The sequence below is a fragment of the Drosophila sechellia genome, chromosome 2L, assembly GCF_004382195.2.
Source record: "Drosophila sechellia strain sech25 chromosome 2L, ASM438219v1, whole genome shotgun sequence".
Taxonomy (NCBI): domain Eukaryota; kingdom Metazoa; phylum Arthropoda; class Insecta; order Diptera; family Drosophilidae; genus Drosophila; species Drosophila sechellia.
The window spans coordinates 7,927,696-7,954,661 of NC_045949.1; the positions used below are offsets into that span (position 1 = coordinate 7,927,696).

The window sequence follows — 26,966 nt, forward strand, 5'->3', positions numbered from 1 at the left end:
CTGTGTGTGTGTGTATTGTATGCATGTGATGTAAGGTCATTCGCGTGAAAATATCAGCGAGGAAAAATCGAATTTTTGTGTTTTGTGTGCTAGGTAAATGCGAAAAATTGTGCAAAGTCGATCGGTTTAAGGCCCAGTCCGTGTGCCAGCGGTGAAAGTGTGAGCCCGCTCGGTCATTTACGTGTGAAAAGTCGCCAAGAAGTCAAAGGTGCTGGGTTGTCCAACGCAAAAATTATGACGAAAAGCACACCAGCACAAGTACCCATCTCTCTCTCTCTCTCACACACACGCTCGCACACGCAGCAGAAGCAAAAGCAGAGGAGCTGGGAGAGCTAGAACCTAGAGTTGTCAACGCTCTGCGAGGAATTTCGTCATTGAGCGGTGGAATGTGTGTGTGTCAGTGCGTGCTCAGTGAGTGTGTGTGTATTGGTAGTTTGTTCTCTTCTTTGGTAGTAAAACACAAAAGAAAAATCATCGGGGAAAATGTGAAAAATGTACATAATTCGTAACCCAGTCTGCGGCTAGTGCTCGCCAGCCAGTGCCCGAAAATCGTGCTGAGATGAAACACCGCGCACCGATTGAAAAACTATTACATAAATAGTGCAAAGTGTAAATGTTATTGAAGGCAAAAAAGCGGAGCAGCGTTGGGAAAAAGAGCCGCGCACGCTGTCGTCATCGCTGCTAAAAAAGCAAGAAGAAAGCGAAGAAGAGAAAGATAAAGACACCCCTTCCTTTGCCACAAAGGAAAAGAAATGAAATGAAAATGGAAACCCAGTAACTAATCCCCAACGCGTTACTGTTACAATGCCGAAAAGTGCTTAAAAACCATATCCGTGTGTGTGTGGGTGTTTTCCCTGCTCTGATGTACATACTCCAGTGTGATGCATGATGTATGATGTACAACACTATTCATGCCAATAACATTTTGTTAATACCGTAAATAAACTAATAACATTTAACGCGTGCGATTGTGTGGGTGTTGGGGAATACGGCCCTGCGCCTGTGTGAGTGACCTCGTGTGCGTGTGTCGCGTGCTCCGCTGGTGTTGGTGTATCTTTGCAAGTGTGTGTGTGTGCGGCGGCAAGGAGTGTCATGCGTATATTCTACCTCCCACAACCCCCTACTTACCCAGCACCCCCACCCACAACCTCACACCCTTTTCCAACACTGACCCACTGGCAGGGCCTATCCAACAGCAAAAACAACAAAGCCAACAAGCAGGCGGCAGCAGCTCCTTTGCTCCAACGAGTTTTATCTTGTTTTGCCGTTTTAATCATATGCGGGCGCAGAGAAAGGAGAAAAGCCACCGAGCAAGAGAGTGGGAGAGCGTGGAAGGGGAAGAGAAGAGCAGAGGAGAGGAGACAATCACGTCATCCAGCCTGCCATGACACACCAACATCAACATCGATACAGTGAGGGCTCTCGGCTAATGAACAGCGGCTCAAAATAGATAAACTCGCTCTTTATTGTGGTTACCCCAGAGCTGTTGGCCAAGTCAAATTCCATTGCATACTTCGGCGATCGCGGGCGCAGTGGGTTGCAATCCGTCGATGGCAGGATACTTTTCTTTAATGCTGAATTTCAAACACTAGTCTTATTGGGACATCTTAAACGTTCGTTTTTATAGCATACTTTGCGGATTACAGGCACTTTGTCCTTATTGGAAACCAAATTGTGATTTTTACTAATGTTGGTTTTTGGGCTACAAAATAAGCAAACAAAGCTAGAAATTACATATTGCATTGGTCATCTTTGAGGGTTTGTTTGCTTTTAAAGTTAATGGTTCTGTGTTAAAAACTTTTCCTTCGAGAAATTCAGAAATATTTACTCAAGAAGTTTGCCCGTAGTTTTTAGATGATTATAATCACAACCCGGATTGTAACAGCTGGCTATCGATTTCGATTTCAAGACGGCTTCACTGTACTCACCATTGATGACAACACCGAGATACACACATCTAAGTAATCCCTGTTGGCGAAATAAAGACGAGCGCGTGAATTCGATTGCGATGATGATGGATCTCAGTCGTGTTTTTCTAAGCCTTTTAATAAAGGCAATTAAATTAGCACGCCTCTCCCAATGCCCGCTTATTATTTAATTTTTTATCGGTCATCCGAGGTTCGATTTTTGGCCTCGGCTTAGAACAGCATCGTTTGTGTGTGTGTGTGAGTGCCGCTTGAATGTCAGAGTGTGCGTTGGTGTGTGGGGGTCTTGAGCGAGCGTACGAGAGAGCAAATAAACTGAGTCATGGCTGACGATGACGTTATGCTGCTGCTCTTTTCTGCTCTATTATAGTCCGCTGCCTAACTTGCGGCTAGGGCAATTTGTCTCCAAAGTGTTTATGCTCAAAGTTTGCCAATAAAACGCGAAAGAAGGAACAAAAGTTTGGCACAAATGCCCGAACACAACACACAACTACCATGGCATTTTGCATTCGATTGACCTCGAGGCCAGCAGCAAATCGATAGCAATGTTTTTTGTTTCTCCTCCAAATCGATAACATGCCGCACAACACCACCGCCCCCATCGCCAACCCTCCCCCTTTGTCCACCAAAATGCGGCTTTGAAAACTAGTTTGTGTAGGATGCTCTCACTCCGTCATAAATCTGATTTGAGTTCTAATTAATTTGAAACGATACGATATTGATGAAGATGAACTCGTTTGCGTGCACTAGCTAAATTGCTAAAGCTAAATTGCTATATATTTTCCCATTAATTTGATTCTAGTTTAACCTAATGGAAAATTATTATCAGTGAGAATAAATTAAGTGGTTTTGGTACTTATATTTATTGGAATAATAATAATGACTAAATTAGAAGGCCATGAACATTATGCTCGCTTTTTGATAAATTTCATTATAATCTCTAAATTTCAAGATTATTAGTAATAAAGGCAAAAGTGGCCCTATCATCTAATGCAGTAGATAGGGTATTTTAAATATTTCATCAATCACATTATCTGACGACAGTTTTATTTTGTGCGAACACGTCAATAATGAGTAACAGAGTTTTTGCTTTTATCAACTTTCAAGAGCATTGGAAAATTTGTCAATTATTAGTACTTCTATTGTCAACTACAAGTCCTATGACTCTTCTTGCTTCATTATTATTTATGAACTCATTGCAAGCATTGCAAAATGTTCTCTGTGGTTGTTGGAAACACCTCATCAAATACTATATACCCACTGATCGCTTTAATCTCAGCGGGCAAAATGCGAACAGCTGATTTCATATTTGCTCTCGCGAATTTGTAAAAATAAATACGGCTGACCAATAATAAATGCGACGAGACGACCCCCCTCGGTGCCGCTAGCCCGCAAAAAACCCCCACCTTTCCAACACCCATGCCGAATTAGCAAAGTTCCCTGCCTTCCGAAAAGATGGATATAATATAGAGATGTACATTCGTGTGCGAACCGCACAGAACCGCCCGAAACCAGAGCGGCAGTGCGAGCGGGACGGCAATGGACCAGAGGCGGTCAGTTCGGACGGTCTGGGGGTCTGGGTCTTTGGGACTCGGCGACTGGGCCGCGGACATCTGACGTCGTTGTGGACCATGCTCCGGCTACGGTATTATATCATGTGGCCAAGACGTTGGTGTGATTGTGGTGGTGTTGGTGATTGTGATACGGACGGACAGAGTCCCGTATTTGTTCAAAGTACTGCATTGGGGCTTTATCATAATGCGATAGAATGTTAGTCGGATTCGTGACACGTTACGGAAACATTTCAACTGGCGTTCTATCTGCTCTGCTGAGGGCCGCACGTCGTCTGGCGGTAAACAAAAATCCAGCGCACTATGATTTAGCGTTGTCCGTTCGACGGTTTTATTGCCAAAACTCTGAGAATTTATTTTGACTAGTTTTTTTTTCGAGCTGTTTCCCTGTATAACACAATTGCTTTCAAAAATGTTTACGTGTTTTATGGCATTTCTTCTGGGGATGAATTGTTATGCAAGGTTTATTATCTTAGTTGTTTTTCAAACATTGATGCCTTTCGTCAGTTGAGGAATTTTCAAGCTGATGCTCGAGTATTCTCTTAAGGGTGATGATCATGAAATCGGTCAGCACTGGTGATAACTTCTACCTTTTTGTTTCTTATCTTTTCTGCTTAGTCGGTGACTGTCCTCCCGCATTGATAAGAGCGGTAATAGTTGTTTTCTTGACGCATCCGCAATACGAAATTCTAGAAGTAATAATAGATCTCGGGCCAATTGTTATCAGCCTTTATGCGGACGATATGAGGTGAGGCAAATGGAATGCTATTTTTCTTCGATCGTCAAATAATTGGTCGTAATTACTCGCAGACAGTGTCACTTGGTGATTTTTGTTGAATCATTGCTCGATTGCAATTTGTTTGATACTGTTCCTTTAGTGCTTTCTATAGGGTGAAAGAAAAATGAATACCAGTAGCGTACTTTTATGTTCATAAGTACATTGTAATTTCGTCAATATGGGAAATTCCTATCGAACTGTAAGATAAGGATTCAAGAGAGAATTTTAATTGGTAACCAAATTTGTGGTATCAATAACTTTTGTATTTTAAAATTGTTTAGCAAACTGGTAGCTTAAAGCTTCTGCATTTTGTTTCAAATAAAACCGGTGATTTTAAATCCCTAGTGATTCCAGTATAATGAATAAAATGTCGTTTAAACTCGATTTATTTTTCGCCATTTTGTACAGTACTCGTAATCGGTCTGGTCAAGATAACGGCCGAACTATTTAGATAAGCTGACAAGTGTATGTCAAACTGAACCCAAATCACTGTGCGTCGACGTCGCTGCCGCGGCGATGGCAGCGAAGGCGGCTACTCTCGTCCGTTGGTCATGTGTGCGGTTCAGTCTGCTCGCTGAATTCGCCGCGTTCGCTCCGTTCGCTCTGTTCTGTTTGCCTCGTTTTGGCCCGTCCGTTTGCCAAATTTCGTTCGCTTTTTGTGTTCCCGTTGTGCAATAACAGCCAAACAGCAATAACAACTACAACTAGTACAAGTACGTGCAGCAACAACAATGGCCATTGGCTAAAAAGTAGCTAGAAATTGTTGCGCTCCTTGTGTAAAACATTATTTGCTCTCAGGCTCAAGAATCCCTCATTCTCTTTCTCTTGCTTTCACTCTATCTGCCTCGCTTTTGCTCGTTGGCTAGCCGGAAAAATAGTATTTTCGTCGTCAACGTGCCATAATTTCTTTTTTCTGCTTAGCCAGCAAAAAAATAGAACTTTTGGACTGGGAAAAGTTAGATGCGCGTTTGTGTGAGTGCGTGTGAAAAAAGAACTGCAAAAGTTAACGTTAAATTAGCGGGCTAAAAGAAAAACCCAACCACAACAGCACGTGCTTAGCTGCAGTAAAAATCAAAGAAAGATAAATAAATGTGACATTTGAAAAATTATACATTTAGCTGAATGTTGAATGTTGTTCGTTCGGCTTTCGTTTTGATTTTGATCTTTTCGATTTGTTTTTGAATCCTTGATTCCGCTCCTCTCCCAATTCTCTTCTTAATTTGAAAATTGATGTATAATTTTAAAAAGTTTTCTCTCACTCGCTTTTCCTTATGCTTTTGTTGTTGGAAAAAAGCATACAATTAAAACCGAACGAAAAACACAACAAAAAGAATACGGGGAAGCGCACGAAAAGTTTGCCTTCAAACGAAAATAAATGCAAAATGAGAAATTTTCTTAAATATTTTTATTTGCGAATATAGCTTCATGAATTAAGAACAAAATAGGAAAGCTGGAAAAGCCAAAAAATAGAAAAATTCGCACTCAAGCAAAAACACCAAACGGAAGATCCAAAGCAAACAACCAACCAACCAACAACAACATCAACAGCATCAACTAATATCAAATTAAATAACTAAGCCTAATAACGTATACATTTAAAGATCTATTTATAAATTAATATTTACCATAATGATTTAGTAAGTTAAGCTTAAAGTACAAAAAAAAAATAAGAAAAGCAAAGAAAAAGAAACACCACAACCAACAACAACATCAACAAACAACCAACCAACAGCCACAAATAATTAATCAATCATTTAACGGAGTAAATTCACAAATCTGTAATAAATGCAAATGACAAGGAAATAACGAAAACGACAACAACAACAAATCACCGCCAACAACAACAACCACACATCGGCAGCATAATTAACAACAACAACGGATCAATACCAAAGATGGAGGCAAAATTCTTGGCTAGCGCTCTTTCATTCCTCTCGATATTTTTAGCAATTTATGCTCAATCACTTGGTGAGTACGGCCCCCCGAAAATCCCCTCTAAAACTAAAAGAATGAACCCCCTACAATAAGTATAATGATAAACAAAGAAGGCCCTTTTAACCTATAAGTTGTACCCCGCCCCTAAAATCACCCTGCCCCAACCGCACACCGACCCACCCATACACACATAAAATATCTACACACCTATGTACGTAGCAGCCCAGTATAAAGGAATACAAAAAATATACATACATATATGGGGGAAAGTATGGTTAAACTGCAGCTGTGATAGCAGAAATTGCAAAACAGAACACAACCGAACCGAACAAAGCAAAACAAAGAGGTGGAGCAAGAGGAGGGAGGGAATAAATAAAAAACAGCAGATTGTTTGTGGCTTACTGTAACACCCACTAACCTTATCCCACGCCCCCTAATTGCCCCGCCACCCAAAACAAAAGTGCACCCAACAAAGGGTGAGGGTGTTCGCCTCCCACCCACCGCCTGACTTTTACCCCTTTCAAGTTCACCCTAAAGCCAGGTCCTAGCTGCAATAATGGAAACAAACAGTATTAATAAGAGGCGACTTAAAGCGATGGTAAAGTTATCGAAGAAATTTATCGAATATTCTTAAAATTTGTCGGGGATCTCAGAAAGGGGGTCTTTAGCCACAAGGCACAAATGGGTTTTACCAGCAATATTCGAAAATATTAATATATTTGAGACCGCGCTTTTAAAAATGAAACTTTTATTTCGTTCACGTTCTCGACTTTGAAGAGAACCACAAAATGAACAATCACATTTCTTCTTTGCCCGGCTTTATGTATTCTCTTTTCATATTGCACGGGGCACCATCCACCCACCAGCCACCCACGAACCACCCAGCCATTTTCCAACTTTGGACAAGGTCTCTCTGCTGCATTCTACTGTTTTGCCCTCTAGTTAAGCGGACTTCGATATTTTCGTTGATGGACTTGGGATTGGATTGCAGTGCTGCCATATTGACATTGTTGCTTATGTTTTATTTTTCCCCTGCCGCTTTCGTCGTAGGTTTTCCGTCGCTTTTCCACTGTTCGCGCGACCGCATTTCATTTGATTTTCAATTTTCCACACAATTGCTAAAAGAGAACAGCGGCGAATGTCGGAAAAAAGCAGAGAAACAGAAGCAGAAGCAGACGAAAAGTATCAAGTTCATTTCGGTTCTAGTGAGGGCTATCTTTAAGAATTTTTGTTTAGCCTTAAAGAAGACTATTTTACATGCGGTCCAATAATTACGGCCTGTCTCTGGTTTTTCCCGCTTGTTTATATTAACTTTAGCCGACCCAAAGCGAAGCGGACCAAAAAGAATCGATTTACCGATTAACCGATACGTGCCCGATACGTACCCGATACGAACCGGCAACGGTGGCCTGCATTTTGTTTACATATGGAACTGGGCAGCCCGCCTCGCACCTCGCACATTCCTTGGAGATTTGTCTATGATGCCCGCGCGGGCGGTTCCATCTATTTATTATTCTATGCATACTATCCATTTACCTATTCTACTTTATTCCATACATCCATCTATCTACATATCTATCCGTCCGTCCGTCCGTCCGTCTGAATGTCCGTCTGGCTCTGGCTCACTACCAAAACCTACGTATGTTCATGAATTTTGATTTTTTTTTTCGCTGAACTGAACGTTTGGCTGGTTTTGTTTTGTTTCGTACATTATTTAGCCCCATGCAGCTATTTTCACATTCAAGGTGTATTAATTGAGTTTTTTTTTTCGTGCTGTTCATATGCTGGCATTTATTCATAGTTGATTGGGGGTATTCGTTCCGTTCAAAAGGCAGTGTAAAAATAATTAAGGTTTTATTCGTGTCTTTATTAGGTTCTGTGATTGATTTATTCAATTATTCATAGATGCTCAAAGTTTCGGCTTAATTATGGGTTAAAAACGAAATGCAAAACTATTGCCTATTTTAGAATAAACCCATATCGTTAATTGTTGTACCTTGCTCTTAGTTTTTATTAGCCCATTTGGTATTTTTTGCACAATTTCGTTAGTGTACTAAATATTCAATGATTTTTCAAATTGTTTACGTAAATAAGCAGCCGAAATAAAAGAAAAAAATTACCGGGCACGCATTGAGGGAAAACCGGCCTGGAAAAACAAGAAAAGCGATCCCTCCAGGGAGATAATGTCGGTGGCGGGGCAAACACTTGTACATAAATGGGTGTACATACATATGTTGGCACTACATGAATCACTTTGAATCACGCGGGAAGGGAGGAGGGGGGAGGAGAGGAGGCAATTCGAAAACCAGAGAGCCAATTTGAAGAAGCATTCCTTTGTCTCCCCGCTGAATTTGCCCACATCACTTCAAAGCCATTTTCAGCTAGTGGCGAAAAAACCACGTGTTGTCCAGGTGTTTATGCTGCGGACGAATGTGCGAAGAGCCAAAATATAATGCTGGTCTGGTCACACCACCCAACCAAGCCTGAGAATATTCCATAGGTCTTGTCACATATATGTTTGCTACATACATATGTACACTGTACCATGTACTCCTCCTTATTTCTCTTTTGTTTTGCGGAATATCCGAGCAGGTGGAATGCCTTGGCAAGTGCTTTCATTTCGGCTGTTGACTGCGCACATTTGGCTAACCAGTTTCATTTTGCCATGTTTATTTAATGAAATTTTCATTACATTAATAAATGCCAAATATTTAAATTTCGGCTCACCCAGCAAAAGGAAGCCAAAGTAAACAAGTAGCGTAAAACGAAACCGATGTACAGTGGTTTAAAAAAAGGCTAAAAGTGCTCCAAACCAGTATGAATTTCTTTTAATTAAGAAGATTCAAAAATTAGAATAAATTAATAGTTTACTATAAACGGTAGGAATAGTATGATAAAGTTAAACATTATATTTTTATTAATGGCAAAATTTATATTTAAAACATTACCATAGGCGAAATATCATCTAACAAAAAAAACTTTTATTCCCCTATTTACATTAAATGTTTAATTAACTTAACTGTGTGCTCTTTTTCAATTACTTTTTCCCTGGATGTCTCTTATTGCAAATAAATCATACGTATTGATCAAGAATCTCAAGCGGATTAAGCTGAAGTGAATTTAACTCCTTGAACAGCTAGCAATAATTCAATGTTGTTCTGGTTTTCCCTTGCTTTTGCTGCATTTGCTATAAAAATACATTACGAAAGGCACAGATTGTCTTGGGTATCTGCATTCTGCATTGAATCCGAGATGATTTGTGCGATACGAGGCGGTGGCGGGCAGAACCTGGCTGTTTTGCCTCTTTTGCGCAAACATTATTTTTATTAAGACAATAAACATGAAATGTAATTTCCCTTTCAATGTCATCGTCGCCTGGCGTTGGCTTCAGTTTAGTTTGGTCTCATATAGGATTGGGTTGCGTCTGGCTGGGCTTGGTTTGAGTTTGTGTTTGGAACTTGAGTTCTATGGGTGGTTTTACATGACTACACACACACACACACACAGAGAGAAAGGCGTCATGGTGAAAGAAAGAAAGGCTTGGCTGGCAGTTTCTGGTTTCCATAGTGTTGCCATGATGCCACCAGTGCTTCAGTGTGGGCGTGGCATGGGCTTGCACTGCACATTTCCCCCGCATTTCTGATTGCACATTGTGTGGAATTCAGCGATTGCAGTGGAAAACTCCCTGCCTCCGCTTTCCCCTCTCCACAGCCCGGTTGTGCCACTGTCCGCTCGTTCCTCTTCTTTCCTTTCCTTTCCTTTCTTCTGACTCTGGTTCTTGTTGTTCTTCAATATAGAGGTTGCCTTGTGTTTCCGGCCCGTGCCAGATAATGGTTGCTTAAACAGGGCACGTCCATAAATATATATATATACATATATATATGTGTATGTGCGGATGGTGCACAGAAATCAAAATCAAAACTCAAGGTGCACAACTCCAAATTGAAAAGGTGTTCAAAAGGTTGATTGCCAACCAACATTTACATAATCCATCGATGCAATGAATTGTATATTGTTTCAATTATAAACTGCTCAAGCAGGCAGATTAAGTATGCTTGAAAATACATGATGATATTCTGAAGAATTCTACGATACCATTGTGTCGAGAGAACGTTTGCCAAATTAATTAAGGTCTTGTGACGCAAGATGAGAATAAAATTGTGATTTTATGACGCACAATAAGCTGGGTAAAATGGCCGTAAATCAAATTTCGCCACCTTGACTTTCGCATTTCGCGCAGTGTATGCATATTCATATGCGTGTGATGCATTTTCCTGCTAATTGAGGACGGTGGTTCATGGCGAGCACGGAGGTGAGATGCCGAGCACAAAAACAAAGTTGTATTTTAACGCCCTTATCTATTTATCGTAGCAAAGCGCCACCATCACCATCACCACCCCCACCCCCTCCATTTCGCACTTATTGTAGTTGTATTGTGGTTGTTGCTCTTTTATTAGCAGGTACCCGATAAAAGCTTAAAGTTCACACATTTGGCAGACCTTTCATACGGCTATATCCGTGCTATTTGTCTGTGTGCACGCTCCAATATTTGCCTTTGTTATAGGCTAAGTATTATATTTAAAAATAAATATAGTGCTTTTTTTTTCCTGCGTGAGAACAATAAAAATATACATGCCGCACTGCTGAGATTCTCTCACTGTTTTGCTCTTAAAATATTCTACGTTCGAAATGTCAAGTTTTTCATTCGATTTTCATCTTTTGTTCTCTTTTTTTACGCACTTAAAGACAATTGCCCACTGTGCCGGGCCGCATATATACGTATATATAGATATATATGTATATATCTATACACTTGTGTATAGCCTCCTATAGATTATATGAATGTGTGTATTTTGAATGTCTGACTGTCTGGCAGAAGTGCTGTTTCTTGTTGTTGCTGTGTGTTTGACTTTTCATCGGCGGCAACGAAAAGCAAAAGGCAAAAAAAGCAATGCCAAACCAAACCGAAGAGTCGCCAACAACGTCACCAAAGAAAATGCCAGCACCCCATTTCCCATCCCTTTTCCCGCCCAATCAATCAGCCACCACCCGCGTGTGGGGCATTTGACCAGCAAGAGTGGAAATCACATACATATGTATGTATGCTACTTATATTTCCCCTCCTTTTTTAATTCTGTTTTGCTCAAATATTTTCTTTTTTTTTTTGAGTGACTGTCTGGGAAATTGTTGTCGCTATTTCCACGAAAGAGAGAAATTTTTCCATTGTGATGATAGCTGAAACAGCGGGCAAAAATACATATAATAGTAATGCAACCACAACAGATTTTACTGTAGAAAGTTCTAATTTTTTCAATATGAACCATAAAAGTGTTGGAAAACATTTTATAAAGTCAAGATGGGAACTTAGCAAAATGGAGTGCCAACTTTATTTCTATAATACTATAAAGTGCATTATTTTATATGGTTATACGACCCAAAGGACTTGATAGACTTTGGGAATATGAAACAATTTTGTTCTTTCATTTGAGTCCGGATTTTGATTAGAGTGCCGTTGTGTTATTCGCCATCATATCGCAGCTCGGAGTTTAGTATACATGTACTAAGCGACAATATTGATAAGAATGTTGAAAAAACAGCTTTATCGCCAATGGCATTGACTCTCCCTCCCTTTTCTGGCGCCTTTGTCTTAAAGTTCAAAAGTACAGAACGAGCGTTCAACGAAAATAAAACATTGATGATAAAAAATATGGAACTTGGGGACATTTCTCGCCATTAAAAGCTGGCTGGCGGTAAATGCGTCATATTCTAGAACAATTGCCCCAACGATGATCAATTAAAAAGCCTCACCACATCGGACTTTTACTGTGCGAGCAGTAATATTTTTTTACAAGTACCATAAATACATAAAGGAAATAAATAAATTGGCAACTGCTCGGCGGCACACACGTGCGCATACAGAAAAATTTGTATCTGCAAGTTTCCCTGCGAGTTGCTCGATTTAGTTTGCTTTTCCTCGCATCAATTTGCGTTGCGTTCCCAATTGTGCCAAAGCCAATAATAATTGACATAAATGGCGCATCCAGGGGCACGGGGATAACGAATAGTATAGGGGGATGCCTACGAAAGCAGGGCATATTCAAATGAAATATTCAACTGGAAGGCATATGTACATACATACGTTCGATTATGCGGACCAAACAATTTATTGATCAATTCTGATGGCCCGTGACGTATGCCGAGCTGATTGATTCTTTTACCCAACAATATATGATCGCACTACTGACAGTGCCCGTCAAACAGCAGAAAACGAAATATATTACACAGGCATAAACAATAAATATCGATTTGCTGGTGATGATTTCGTTTAGAATTTCAGTCAGAAGTCATAAAGCTATGATTTCATTTATAACGTTTTTGAGTAACTATTTTATTCAATCGATAACATTGTAAAAACTTTCGATTTGCTAAATTCATGGTCAAACTGTATGCTTATTTATTAGCTAGTTAGTCGTTCTTGAGTTTAGGAAACCGAAGCGAAACACCACACCACACACCTCATATTATCTAAACATTATGTGGCCCATAAAACGTTTAAATGTATCTGAACGATATCAAGATACCCACTTCTGTGTTCCGGGTTGGCCACGACTTGTATGGCTTTTCCATGGCCAAAAGAAACCGCCACAGGAGAGGCCTAAATTTTGCCTATGTTTATTTCGTTTAATTAGACACAGCAACTGCAAGCAAATAAAATATTTATGTACAGCCACAAGCCAGAAGGCAGACGCACACTGTCAGCACCATCCAAAGATATTCCTATTCCCCTGTTATTTCTACATACTTGAAAACGTTAAACAAGTGTTTTGTTAATGTTTGTTTGCTTTAAAGACGTCTAATGTGCATTTGTCCGAAAACAAAAAAAGAAATCCCAGAGGCCAAAAGCCAACAGCTAAATGAATGAAGAACATTTTTCAAGTTCTTTTCAGATCCACATGTGCCAAAACAGATTGTATTTGGAATTAAGAATACGTTTTTAGCTTTAACAAAGCTCGAATATTTCTACATGCTGCGTTTTCAAATTAGAATAATAATAATAACGAGATAAACAGGATATTCTGAAATAAACTACAAACATGGTCACATGATTAAAAAGTTTACATTTCCAAAATAGTTATTTTAGGTTCGTTTTAGTTACCAAATTATTTTGAAATTTATAGAATAGTCATGTTTGGAAAGTTTCATCATTTAGACATTAGAAGACATTCTAACTGGAAATAACGAACATTTTCCCTTAGTTTTCTTGTAGGTCCTGCCAATTTATTAGCGCTAAAAGTGCAAACTGCAATCGCAAATGCAAATGTAAATGCAACTGTTGCTGTTGTCTTTGGTTTGTTTTTGTTTCTCGCGGCTGTTGCTTTTGTTTTTCACATGCACCAGTGCAGTGAGATACAGATACAGATACTATGTAGTTTAGTACCATCAGTCGTTTTGTGCGGTAGCGCGCCTCATCATTTTCGTTTTGGTTTCGTTTTGCTAATTTTAAAATAGACAAACAATTTTTTATTTCAATTTACAGCAGCCAGCCTGCCAGAGCACGCACACACTTTTAGAGCAGAGCAAACACACTACACGCTCTGTATAATGCCACATACATACTCGTACATACCAACACAAATTAGACACATGACTGCTGTACCGCCAACCGCCTGGCAAACAAGCACCCCCCACCCCCTACGATGCTTCCACAAGCATTGTGTTTGCTCTGCCTCGCGTAACCCGGCTGCGTATTTAAATATTTATTTATAAATCTCTGGCTGATTATGATAAGCAAGATAATAATAATCACCATAACCATAATGGTTAGTTGGCGCATTTTAAGAGTGACACTTCCACCCGCTAGAATACCTTCATTATCTATCGTTCGGTTGCTGTCATTTAAATTACTTGGCTTTGTTGGGATTTCGGTGCGAGTATCTGTATCTGTAGCAGTAGCTGTATCTGTAACTGACTGCGCCTGAGTATCTGTATCTGTGTGTGTTTTTGTTTGTCAAGTGTGCGGCTGAGTTCTCTGCATTTAATTGGCATTTCTCATGCAATTTACTTAATGAACTTTCGATACGAACAATTCGACGTCGCCTGGCGTTCAGTGACCCATCATCATCCGACGACCGGATCGATCGGTGAATCCGGTCTGTTGGGTCTTACGGTCTCAATCGATCCTCAATACGGCAATTGAATCAATCAGTCAGGCACTTGAAGTATTGAACATTTCGGGCGAAATCAATTATATAATTGGGAAATCAAGCAGAGCAGCGGAGGTCATGCGAGTTTTCCGACCAAAATAATTAGCATTTACAAATGTTATCGATTTGTTATCCCTTATGGTGGACTATGCCAATAAACTTTTAAATAAATGTACGAGTTTTTAAAGACAACAGAGCTTTTAACAAGCGGTTTTTGTGGATGATATCCAACTTCTTCGTTCGTGGATTTTCATTTCCCCTAATTGTATACAAATGAGCTTTAACTTTTTCCGACGGCAAAAGTTTTAAATCAGATTTTCATAAAGTTTTCGAAATTGTTGGGTGTTCTGCTGGTGACCCTCAAACTGTTTGAAATTAGTTTGCGCACGATGTGGCTATCCCAGTGCATTCAAAACTGTGCTTTCACGTGCGCAGCGCCTGCTAAAAATAACACAAAATCACATATACACCTTCAAAGCAACACACTCACACACATCTAACACTTTTAGCTTGGTGTTAATTATTTTTCATTATACTCGTACTCGGTTTTTTTTTGTCGTGTTAATTTAATGTAATTCTCGTGCACTTTGCATTCGTTTTCGCGGGGTTTTGCAAATTTTCTCTGTAAATTTTATTTTAATTGCTCTCGGCAACAACAATTTGAAAAGCAACTCGGGGCAAATATATATAGGCAATGTAGACACTACAGCAAACACCATAACAAGATGAACACTTGTTTTTGCTTTAGAAAATAAAAATGTCTTTATTAAATGCTAATTATTTATTGATACAATTTGTTAGATAAGAAACTTTCTCAATTTGCAAAATATAATGCTATAATATTAGATCTCATTTCGTTCGTGGAAACTTTTAAAAAGTACTAAAAACCGAATATGCCCATAGATAAGTTTTTTGTGTACAGTTTATAAATACATACATATCTACGCCTGCCAATTTGTACGCACATATAAACACACACACAAATGCCTTTAACAATATGTCACAAGTTTGCGTTGCAGGGGGGCGTTCGATTTTCGGAGTGGGGGGCGTTGCACGGTCGGTCTACAGGCAGTCCCATAAATTTGATTAAATAAACTTTCAGTTTTGCGCTTTTTAGACGATGCCCTGCCCTCCCCTCCGCCGTCGCATTCATTTGTTTTCAGCTCACTTCTATTTGGAGCAGGCAGGAATGCGACAAAAACTATGCTAGATGAACAGCAATAAACCATGAATTTCTTGTTCTCAGACAGCAACAAAAACTAAGGCAACTAGCGGTTAAGCGTTTAGGGCTTGTCGGGCAGAGAAATGTGGTGGATATATGTAGACATTTAGTGGGTTAAGGGAAAGGGTTGGGATAAGGTGTGCTGTTGTACACCAGGGCTGCAAGCCATTCAACATATTTGGCTTTATAGTATAAACTTTTGCTTAATAATGTGGTTTTTGTTGTTTTGAGGGAATTTTCTCTGCGGGTTTCATAGCTTGGGTTTATGGATTTAATGATTCAAGTGCCGAAGAACTTATATTTATTTTGCATAATTATTGCATCATAGCAACAATAGCAGTAATACATAATTAATAAGAAACAGAAACAAAGGCAAATAACATTGTGAAACTACTGCCAACGTTGCGTATGAGCAATATAAATATTACGTATACGCAATAAAAAATAAGCATTCATTACGGGAAACGTAATAAACAACTGAAGTATTTCTACGAATGCATTAAGGTATCTGTTCTCGTCTTGCCCATATTTGTAATGATGTGTAGCTTTTGTGTTATATCATTTTCCACAAGCTTCTATTTTTTTAAATGTAACAATGCGTGTTGATTTGAGTACTTTCTATGACCATTGAATTTTTTATATTGTTAGCATAAACGAATTTTTAAAGAGGTGACAGCCCTGGCACCTGTAAGGTACACATAAATTCCTTTAAACGAGAGTGTGTGCGACAGTGTTGTATAAATTTAAATTATTGTTCACCTGTCTGCCGTCTCCTCTCGCCCTGTCCCTCTCTATCTGCCTCTGCCGGCTGCAAAATATGCTCGTTTGTGTTGTGTAGCCCCGCCTCCCTCTCGCCCCTTTTGGCCGTGTGGTTGGACTGTCCAAAGTGAAAAAAATCATTTTCGGGGGGCGTTGGATGGGGAAAATGGGGCGGTGGGTGTTGGGTGGCGGTGAGGCGGCGTATTTGGCTTTAGCGGTATCGCGACTCGTGCATGTAATATGTTTGTAAAATAAATTGTTGTAGCCGCTCTTCTCGGGCTCTCTCCATCTTTTTGGCCTAAATTTTTCCCTCTCTCTCGTTGCGTGCGTATGTGTGTGTGTGTGTGGAAAATCTACATATCCCTACGCTTAACCCTCTATGTACCCGTTGGCTGAATAGGAACCATAATAATATATTATTTATTAAAGAATAATTTAAGGGTTGAAAAATGTTTACAACACAATTTTTTGTTATCATGCTACTATTTTTTGGACTTTTCATACACCTCATACAGTTTACCTTATCCTTTGTCAGTCAAAATGGGTTTTTCGGGCAAATAGGGGTTAATTCTGATGCGAGTGACAGAATAAAAGAAGGAAAATGCCAGCAGCTGGCAAACGAGACGTAAACATAATTTAACATCAGTTATGTGCAAACGTGCGATTGTGTTGACATGACAACGATAAGGACAAGGATAAAGATAAAGACATTGTCCGACCGCTCGCTAACTGCTTTAATCAGCTGATAATATTGTGCGCTTATGCTGTGCTGTAGTATGTTCCGTTCGGTTCGGTTCGGTTTCTTTTTTATCACACTCGACGACAGTCCATTTTGTAATACATCCGCAGGGTATAGAGTCGAGTGTGTGAGCAAATACAATTACACTAATATTTATGGGGCCCTGCTTCTGTGTTATCACTTGGGCACTTACCGATAACAGCTCAACAAGTTATGATAGCCTTCGCAGCAGGTACATATACATATGTGGGTATATGCAGTTAAAACTGGTCGAAATTGACGTCACCGATGCAGTTTAAACCAGACCAACCATTGACGTCATTGTTTGCGACTATCATTCCTGATGAGAGTAACCCGAAGGTCAAGCTAAAATCCAATTATCAAGTTTTGAGCAGAACAATGAAACTAAACGAAATTTCAGATAAAAATATGCGAAATTAAAAATGGCAAGAAATATTTTCTTGTTTTGGGGTAAAATGATAAAAAATTGTTATTGATGTCAAAACATTTATATTTTTATATCACAATAAACAAGTTGATAGTGATTTGACTAAGTCCATTTTATATACAATTCTTTTTTGGCATAAATAACATATTATATAAAATTAAAGAGTTCTTATGACATTGTATGACTCCAATTCAAGTCTAAAAAGTTTATTTCAACGTGAAAAACGGTCTGTTTACCCAACTTTTTCCCCATGTCTCTTAGTTGCCTTGTATCGATTAAGTTAACATAATTCTTTCAGTGGAGTAAGAAAAACCAATTATATCGATACATAAGTTAATGTTAATTTCCACCATTACGTAAATACATTTTCGGTTTATGTTAGTTTATTTTTCATCCGTTGTGTTTTTTCTTTGTTTTGTGTGTAAATGTGTTTAATTAGCCTTCTTCTCTTTCCCTCCAAAAAAACAAATAAAACAACCCAAAGCATATGAGCATTTCGACTAGATAAATTCCGACATTGATATATATTTTTGCAACTTGGCACTGAAATCAAATAAACGAAAGCAACCTTTTCGATAAATACCATAAACGGGAAAAACACACATAAAACTACTGCTGATCGATTTTGGTTTCTCCTCTTTTTGCGTTGAGTTTCACTTATATTTAATGATTTCGAATCGTTTTCACTGGTCAACGAAATTTGATAGGAATTTCCATAGAAACTGGTGATTGCAACTGTATTTTTCCATCAATTTTATGGTCTTCTCTTTTATTTCATGACCCAAAGAATCTGACTTGTTAATTTAAAAAAATTACATTGCATGCACTGGTCTTGTGGAAATCAATTAGGTTGCCACGGAAATCTCTAGTGCTCATAAAAAGTCCAGAAATGCGTTTTTTTCTGTGGCACTCGGTTCTATCCGTTTTCTGTTGACCAGCACTTTTCCTAGTCTAGTTATATGCTCATTGTGAGACCCTTAAACCCTATACCAACGTTCGCTTTTTGTTGTGGGAGCAGCCAACAACCTGAGCAAGGAGTCCACAGAGTTCGAGGAGTCGCCGACCATCTACTACGGCGACCCCGTGGTGAACCTGGGCCAGCCCTTCTCGATCACCTGCATAATCCCGATCACCGATCAGATTCATTGGCTCAAGAACGGGGAGCCGATCACGCGGCACAATCTGCGGCACGGGCGGGATGATCATGCCTATGTTCTGTCCGAGAGTGCAATCGAGGGTGAGTATTGTGGCGAAGGACTTGATTCCGGAGGCGTTGATTCTACCACTCATCTGGTCATCTGTTGCTCCCGCTAAAGGTGAGAAGCACAAGATCGAGGCGCACCTGAGTGTGCGGCATGCGCTCAAGGTGCACGAGGGTCGCTACCAGTGCAACCGGCGACGCGGCAGCTACATTCTGCACGTGCGGGATCCCAAGGGAGTTGGAGCGGGAGCGGGCGAACCCACCGAGTCCGGCTATCAAACCATTGACGAACTGACGCCTAACTCAGCGGATGATTTCTTCACACGAGCGTGGCTGGAGCAGCAGCAGCAGCAACAGCAACAACAACAGTTGCCCCACCAGTCGCACAAGCTGCACAAGTCGCATTTGGGCTACGGAAATGCCAGTCTGTCCGGGTCTCAGCCCTGGCATCCGTCGGCTGGCGGAGGCGGCGGTATCCACCGCGTTTACTCGGCCACACCGCCCGATTTTCCACCTCCGCGCCTTAATCTGCTGGAGCAGACGGTGGCGCCGCCAGAGCCACCGACCATACTGTTCAATCCCAATCCGACGCATCCCACTGCCAGCGCCACTGCCACGGAGACCAGCGTGCTCCTGACGACGGCGCACCACCATGTCCACCATCAGCAGCAGCTGCAGCAGCAGTCGCAGCACACGCTGAACGCCTTCCAGCTGCCACTGCCGCCGCGACCCAATCCCGGCCAGAATGAGCGATACCAGACCTATGCACCGCACTATGTGCCACCAGTAGTGGTATCGGGAGCGGGCGCAGGCGCGGAACCGGGAGCAGGAGCATCAGGAGAGCAGACCACCATTTCAGCAGCCACCAGCACAAGGGCCATGATGGGTGGCGGTGGTGGTGTTGCTGGTTCGGGCTTTTCCGCGGGCGCCAGTGGCCCTATGCTGGGTGCTGGCGGTCACATGCTGATGGGTGGCCAGGGGCATCAGGTGCATCTGCAGCACCAGACGCTCTTGCCCGTCAAGATGGGTGAGCCACACGCATACACGCAACACTCACACGCTACACACACACACACACTCACACCCACTAAGCTTCTAATTCAACTTGTATTTGCCCACCTTGTTGTTGTTGTTCGTTTTTGGCTTTTAACTCGCTCGCGCCGATCGAAACTGCCATTGTAATTGTTATCGTATCAAAACTACAGCTTTGTTCCCATTTTTGATATCAATGTTTTTGATAAAGTAAAAGTTACCTTACTAATTTTTGAACTTTTTGCTTAATATGAAATCTAAGGTTTGACATTTTTAAGATAGAAAACATTTTTAAATGTAGTTTACACCTTCATATTTGTACGCATAAACCTCGAAATTCTGTATTATACCGATTTCAAAATTTTGTTAAAGCTTACTTTAAAATTACACATGGTTGACATCACTTCTGAAGTATTCTACAATATATTTTGAAATTTAAATAAATATTTAAATAAATAGATAAATGCAGATGATAGATATCTTTAAAAAATTCAGAGATTCTTCAAAACTAGAAGATTTTAAAACAGACGATTTGTGAATTTGAAAATGGGAACAAGGTCAAGTGTCATCGCTGCAAATGTGGGCCCAACCGCAACCACCCCACCCTACCCATTCGCTCTGTCTCTTTCGAACTGCATCTGATCTCAGCTCTGGCACCACACCACACCCTTCCCCCGCGCTCTCACTGGCGTTCTCTCCTCATTAGCCCCTCTCGCTTCTTCTTTCCATCGCCGTCTCTTTCCATCGCATTAACCTCGCTAGTCTAATTTTGGTGTTGTTGGTTTTTAATTAAACGTTAATCGCTCGTCTAGCTAATCGCTCCCTCTCGCTCGCTCCCCTCACTGTGAATTTGGCAAGTTTGCTCTCTCGCTGCCGTCCATAAACACCATACAGCTTACATACACATTCACATACACACACACATCCTCATTGGTCACACCTTTAAGTTGAGCTTAAGTTGTTTGCCTGAACTTTTTCATCATTGCCGCTCTTTCTTTGTCTATTGTGCTTTACTTTCTCTTTATTTTATTTGTTGCCATGTCCCGGGTCCTCTGTGAACCGTGTAGCTATCTCTGGTTTTGTTTTCCTTTACATTTCTTTGACTTTCTTTGCTCTCCCTTCCGCCGCTTGTTCGTTCCTTTTGTCTCTTTGGTTCTTCCTTTTTTTGAACGCTTTGGTTGTTTACTCTGATTGTTGAACACACAGATGGCAGGTGCATCGATTCCGATTTCAATTTTAATTCCGTTTCGATTCTATTCGATCGAATTCGAATTTGATTGGCAGCCAGTTTGCAATGACGCATAAGTTTACAATTGGCAGCGTTTGGCTTACGAGCTGATTATAATCAATCAGACTGCCAGATAAGGCGGAAAAACAACACGTGACGAGTTGCTGATTCTCTTTCTGTCGCTCTATTGCTTTTTGCTTGCGCTTCTTGTCGTTTGATTATCGACAATAAATCGAGAATCGATCTAAATGTTATATGTATCGCCTTTTGTATATCGATAAACATAAATTTACCTACTTTTGCTCTTTCTTACATTACAGCTAACTTAACCGATAATTATCAACTATACTATACACATATCAAACTAATCAAACATAAGCGTAAATAATCAAAGTAATCTCAGTTCATACGCAGCGTAAACTAAAGTTTATTTGATTTCAGTCCAAGTTTCGAAATAGTACAAATGTGTTTTATAGCAGACAGGATGAATAAAATTCGATTGACCAAATTGTATGCTCTTTGGTTTTATTTATACGTATTCTTTAGTTATAGTTTTAGTTTTACGAATATCCTTATATTTTTTTTCGCTCCACCTTTGATTTGGTATTAGTGATTTGTGTGTTGCTAATTCATCATTACTCTCCTAAGCAATTTAGTCAGTATTCAATACCGAATCTCAAGCGCTCATCTCTCAGCCAAAAAAAAAAGCTTCAAATCAAAAACCTCAGAAATCTCTCCAAAAATCTCCACCAAACCTCTCATACTTTAAGCTCGTTCTCAATTTATTCCTATAAGCAAATATATCTATCTTTACATACAAGTTATTAGAATAAACTTTGTTTAAGCAGTTCTTTATGTAAACGTTTACTTGTATCCCAACATTAGAACAACCACCCTCCTCCCCACATTTAACTAATCGGCTTTACCTATCTATACCATCTCCAGATAAGTTGGTGCCAAACTATGATAATGCCATGCATCAAATGAAATTTTACGACATCAGATCGCCACTCGTTCTCAGCTGCAACGTGAAAGACGGTACGCCGGGCGGCGTGCTCATATGGTAAGTCAATCCGACGTTCCCCCATTTGGGGATACGGTGTCATAAAATATCCGGGAGTTGTTCCAAGTCAGAAGAGGATGGGTCTCTGTGTTTGTGTCTGTGTCCGTGTCCCACATAGTTAGTAGTTATAAGAGCAATCATTTTAATACGGCACAGCTAAGCACTTTTGCTTAATTATGTTGGCCTGACTGCCTAACTGACTGCCTGACTGACGTAACCTGGCAAACGAAACATGAACGAACCGAGAAACACACTGCACTTGGAAATATACTATACATACATCGGACGTGAGCTGCATTATGCTACAAATCAAGTCAAAGAAAAAGTACTATAGTAAATTCTATAGTATTTTTATATTAGTTATTAAATGCATAGTTTTGTAGCTGCACATTCATCTTTAATTGGTCCAGATTAGATGCTCTACTCTATCCCAACCCTTGCACAAATTATGTGAATAATTAGCATACCCTCCTGCAAGGGTACAATAAGGTGCCATTTCTGCGAGTGTGCACAGTTGAGTGGGTCTGATGGGTGGCACTTCTAGGGAAGGCGGTTACTGAAAAGTGCCTTCCTGTCTGGGACCAGTAAGTGTTGGTGGCCAAAGCTCCGAGCTCTGTGGCAGGGTCTGGTAATGGTAATGACACTTCTGTTCATTCCGGGACCTGTCCGGGTCTCTGGTTCTCGTTCTCGTTCTTGTTCTTGTTCTGGGGCCAGGGCCAAACTTTGCGTGTGCCTCGGTGTGGAATTAGTCTTTGAATAATTGGCAAAAGGCGTAGAAAACGGCGGAGGGCTTAGAGAAAGTTTGGCCCTCGAGTAGGTGCAGCACGGATACTCGGCGATAACTGTGGAATTCATTTAGATAAATGAGTATTTTCTGTAACCATATATCTACAGTGGAAAAAAAAAACAGAACATAAGCCGTGAAGTAAGGAATTCTTTCTTTCTATTATAAGTTTCTAAACCTTATGTGTTTATCATTATTCCTATTAAAAAACTAATTCCGTATCGTGTATTTCTCATGTGAATAGGAAAAAGAACGGCACCGCTGTGACGGAGGTACCTTCTCTAATAGGTCGCTTTAAGTTAATCCCAGACGAGAATAAGTTCATCATCGATAAGACGGATACGAACGACGATGGCAAATACAGTTGCGAGTTCGACGGAGAGTCCAAGGAAATCGAAGTGATTGGTACGCACTGGCATTCCTTTGAAGTCAAGAACTTTCCACTAACTGGTCGTTTATATGCCCGCAGCCCGCGTTGTTGTACGAGTGCCTTCAAATACAGCCGTTGTGGAGGGTGAAAAGATGTCGGTGACCTGCAGTGTTGTGGGTACCAAACCAGAGTTGACATGGACCTTTGGTGAGTATCCATTCCTACCTTGGTTCGCAATTGGTTTTTAACTTTGGTGCTCTTCTACCGATAGCCAATGTAACGCTGACAAACGCCACAGATCGCTTCATCCTCAAACCAGACGATAATGGTGTTCCTAACGCCATTCTGACACTGGAAAATGTGACATTGGAAGACAGAGGCGAATACAAATGCATTGGACGAAATGCGGCCAATGTCCACGGTGGGAACACCACCGCTCCTGCCAGCGACTTCACAACTGTGCGTGTTAAGGGTAAGTTTGCATCGGATGGGTGTGTCGCCCGAGTTTTTTTAATATCCGCGGAAAAGTCATGGTCGCCATTCGCAATCGAGATTTATTAGATATTACATTTATCTCCAAAACGTGCTCTCCGTCACCAAATTGATAAATCTAAATTGAATTTGTATGTAGCATTTTGAAGTCCAAATCTTTGGATTTAGTATAAACATCATTTTGGCTAATGTAACTGAAAATAAATTGTGACCCTGACTAACTAGTAGTTGTAATTGAAATTAATATATAATTTTCTTATATTTAATAAAGGCAAATTTGCCGCCTTGTGGCCTTTCCTGGGCATCTGTGCTGAGGTGCTGATTCTGTGCATCATCATTCTCATTTATGAGAAGCGACGCAACAAGAGCGAACTGGAGGAGAGTGATACTGATCCCCAAGAACAGTAAGTGTGCTACTCTCCAACCCACACACCAACCAACCTACCAACCAATCAACACCACACCACAACAAACAAAATACCAACAAGATAAACTGTCAACACCAAATAATATTAAAGATCGGCAAACAAACAAACAAACAAGAAACAAAACGCAACAGAAGAGGAAAAAGTTGAAATTTTAGTTTTATACTGCAAATTAAAGACGTTGAAGCTGCAGGCGAATGCAGACCAGACAACAACATAACCATACGGAACCAGATACAGATACGGATTCGGAGAAGCAACGTACTTACGGACGGACAGACAAACGGACGGAGGTGCGGCAGCTATAACAATTAGTGAAATTTTCTTAGTTAACAATTTCTAATAGTTACCACAATGAGAGACGAAAAATAAATATGAATGAATTTTGTGTTTGACGCAAACGGATATGCGATAAATTGAAAAGTTAAATGTTAAGAAATTATATAGATTTTGCTAATTTTGTATTATAATGAAGTCCACTGTGCCTGGAGCGTCGCAAAGAAATTAATAAAATAACGAGACCCAGAGTAGTGAAATAGAGAGTGATCCACTAATCGTTGTGGTTTCTACTTTTTTCGATGTGTGCTAAGCGAATGCAAATATATTCGTGATCCGTATATTTGTTTCGCCCAAAACTCTGACAAACACAAAACGGAAACGGAAACACAAAACGAACGCACACAGACAGCACTCACTCACACCAACACATCCGAGAGTTAAAACAAAATATGTAGTTCTCTAGATATAGATACTATAAACTTAATTCATCGTAAATATGCCCTATAATTTCTTGCTTTATTCAAATCGAAAATTCATTTTTCGCTGAGCTTGTTTCTGTTGCTTAAAAAACTACAAACGAAACTTAATGAGAAATAATTACACGTACACAAATCCTTTCTTTTTATGTCAAAGTCCAGTCCATAATATTATTACTATCATGTAAAGGAATAGGACAACAAAATGTTATCAACTTTGTTTTTAAGTACTTATTGTTTAATTATATACATTTAAAAGAAACCCAAATTAAAAACAAAAAACACCGTAGTCAAAGCAAAAGTTGTCATTTTGCTTTGAGAGATACAAAAAACAGAATTAATCGTTACTTATGTATATTATAAATCATTATATAAGCTTATTAATTTCTTGGCAGTGAATAAAACATACACACGAAAAAACAGAAGTCGTAGCTCAACACGTTTGCATTGATTTGGAATTATAATTAGAATTATTTGTATATTGTACACAAAAGAGTATTTTCCCCGCCACCCAATGCCCCTCAACCCTGCCCCTCTAGTTGCGCACTTTCTGTTTTTCTTGTCGCCTCTGTTGATTTTGCTGTGTATAAACTCGATAACTTTATCATTTCTATTCTTTGTATCTAGTATCTAAACACTTGTGCTATTCTCTACCGATTACAACTATCCATTATGATTTTGTGAGTTTTGAGATTGATTTCTACCGAAATATAAAACAAACAACAACAAAAAATACAATTGTAAATTAAACAAATGAAAACAAAAAAAAATATATAAAAATAAACAAAAAAAAGAACAAAACCAACCAATTTGCATTTTTATTATTTCTTCCACATTTTACGTAGTGCTACCCTGTAAATGAACTCTCTTTTATTTCTTAGATCCTGATTTCTGCTTGCCTGCGCCTGCCTTATAAATGGGGTCAAATATCCCCAGTGAATCTTTGTTTTACTTCTGATTTGGTTTCAGTTGCTGATTGACTTATGTTTTGCTGTTCTTGACGATTTTCGGTATCTCTGAGTGATTCGTCCTAGCTGATAATCATGGAAAGCTAATCAAATGTATCTTTCATTCTTTTCTTATTTTCCCATAACTATCCATATGAATTGAATAAACCAACATTTCTTTTGAGTAGTTGATCAAGTTCGCTCTCTAGTTAAAACTAATTTGAATGAGAAATCCTAAAAAAAAAACTGAAAACATGTGGGAGAACCTGCCGCTTGATTCGATCGATTGATGGTTGACTGTTTTCTGCAATCATCATCAAAAAAACTGAAAATTCAAATCTAAAAAACCAAAAACCGAATGCCACCACCAAAAACGAAAACTAACCCAAAATAAAAACCTCGCCCTCGATCAATTCTCCATGAACCCGCATTGACTAAATAAATCTGATCCAAAATGTGCCCAGCGTCAACTAACATCAACAACTACAACTCCAAAAACAACAATCACTGCAATAATTTACCAAAATAGTAAAAAAAAACCTACTAACAATCGGAATAGCAATAGCAACATCTACGGCATCTGCAACAGCAACAACCAAAGTAGTCTAATTTTGGTACTAACAAACAATTTTAACTATTTGTTTATTATTAACTTATTTTGCATTGGAGCATAGACAAGTTCATTGAGTATTTGAATGCGATCCCCTCTATTATAAAATCTATCTGTGACCTTGACATTTTACGTTGACTTTATTCAAATTCGTTGATAAAACCCCAATCCAATCACAACAACATGAGCAAACCATCACTCAAGACCTCCAAACTAATTCAAGTGATTTTTGCAATTTATTCTTTATTGCAGGAAAAAGAAAAGGAGAAATTATGATTAAAATTCCTAAGTAAAAGAAAGAACACACCGTATAAAATATAACAAATTAAACAATATAAATATGTGCAAAAACCCACTAACTGAAAGTAAAATGCATTAAAAACATTACATAAACTACATAAAACTAGCGAGATCGAGCATGGTAATGATACCGAAATAAGGAAAACAGTCACAAGAGAAAAAGTTGTGTATCCATGTC

General features: G+C 39.6%; 1 protein-coding gene across 3 annotated transcripts; it reads left to right on the forward strand.

Annotated features, from left to right (window-relative positions):
- Positions 1-17: 17 nt before the first annotated feature.
- Positions 18-25,681, forward strand: LOC6611616 (basigin). 3 transcript variants are annotated; one of them, XM_032727013.1, is made up of 7 exons: positions 18-93; positions 5,696-6,242; positions 21,988-22,105; positions 23,134-23,294; positions 23,359-23,466; positions 23,531-23,731; positions 24,023-25,681. In XM_032727013.1, exons 2-7 carry the CDS (start codon positions 6,170-6,172, stop codon positions 24,157-24,159), a joined length of 798 nt encoding a protein of 265 aa, XP_032582904.1. In that variant the 5' UTR covers positions 18-93; positions 5,696-6,169; the 3' UTR covers positions 24,160-25,681. The 3 variants fall into 3 exon arrangements, with proteins under 3 accessions (XP_032582904.1, XP_032582905.1, XP_032582900.1); XM_032727014.1 differs by having other exon boundaries at positions 31-208; XM_032727009.1 differs by lacking the exon at positions 18-93 and adding an exon at positions 4,845-4,987.
- Positions 25,682-26,966: the final 1,285 nt, after the last annotated feature.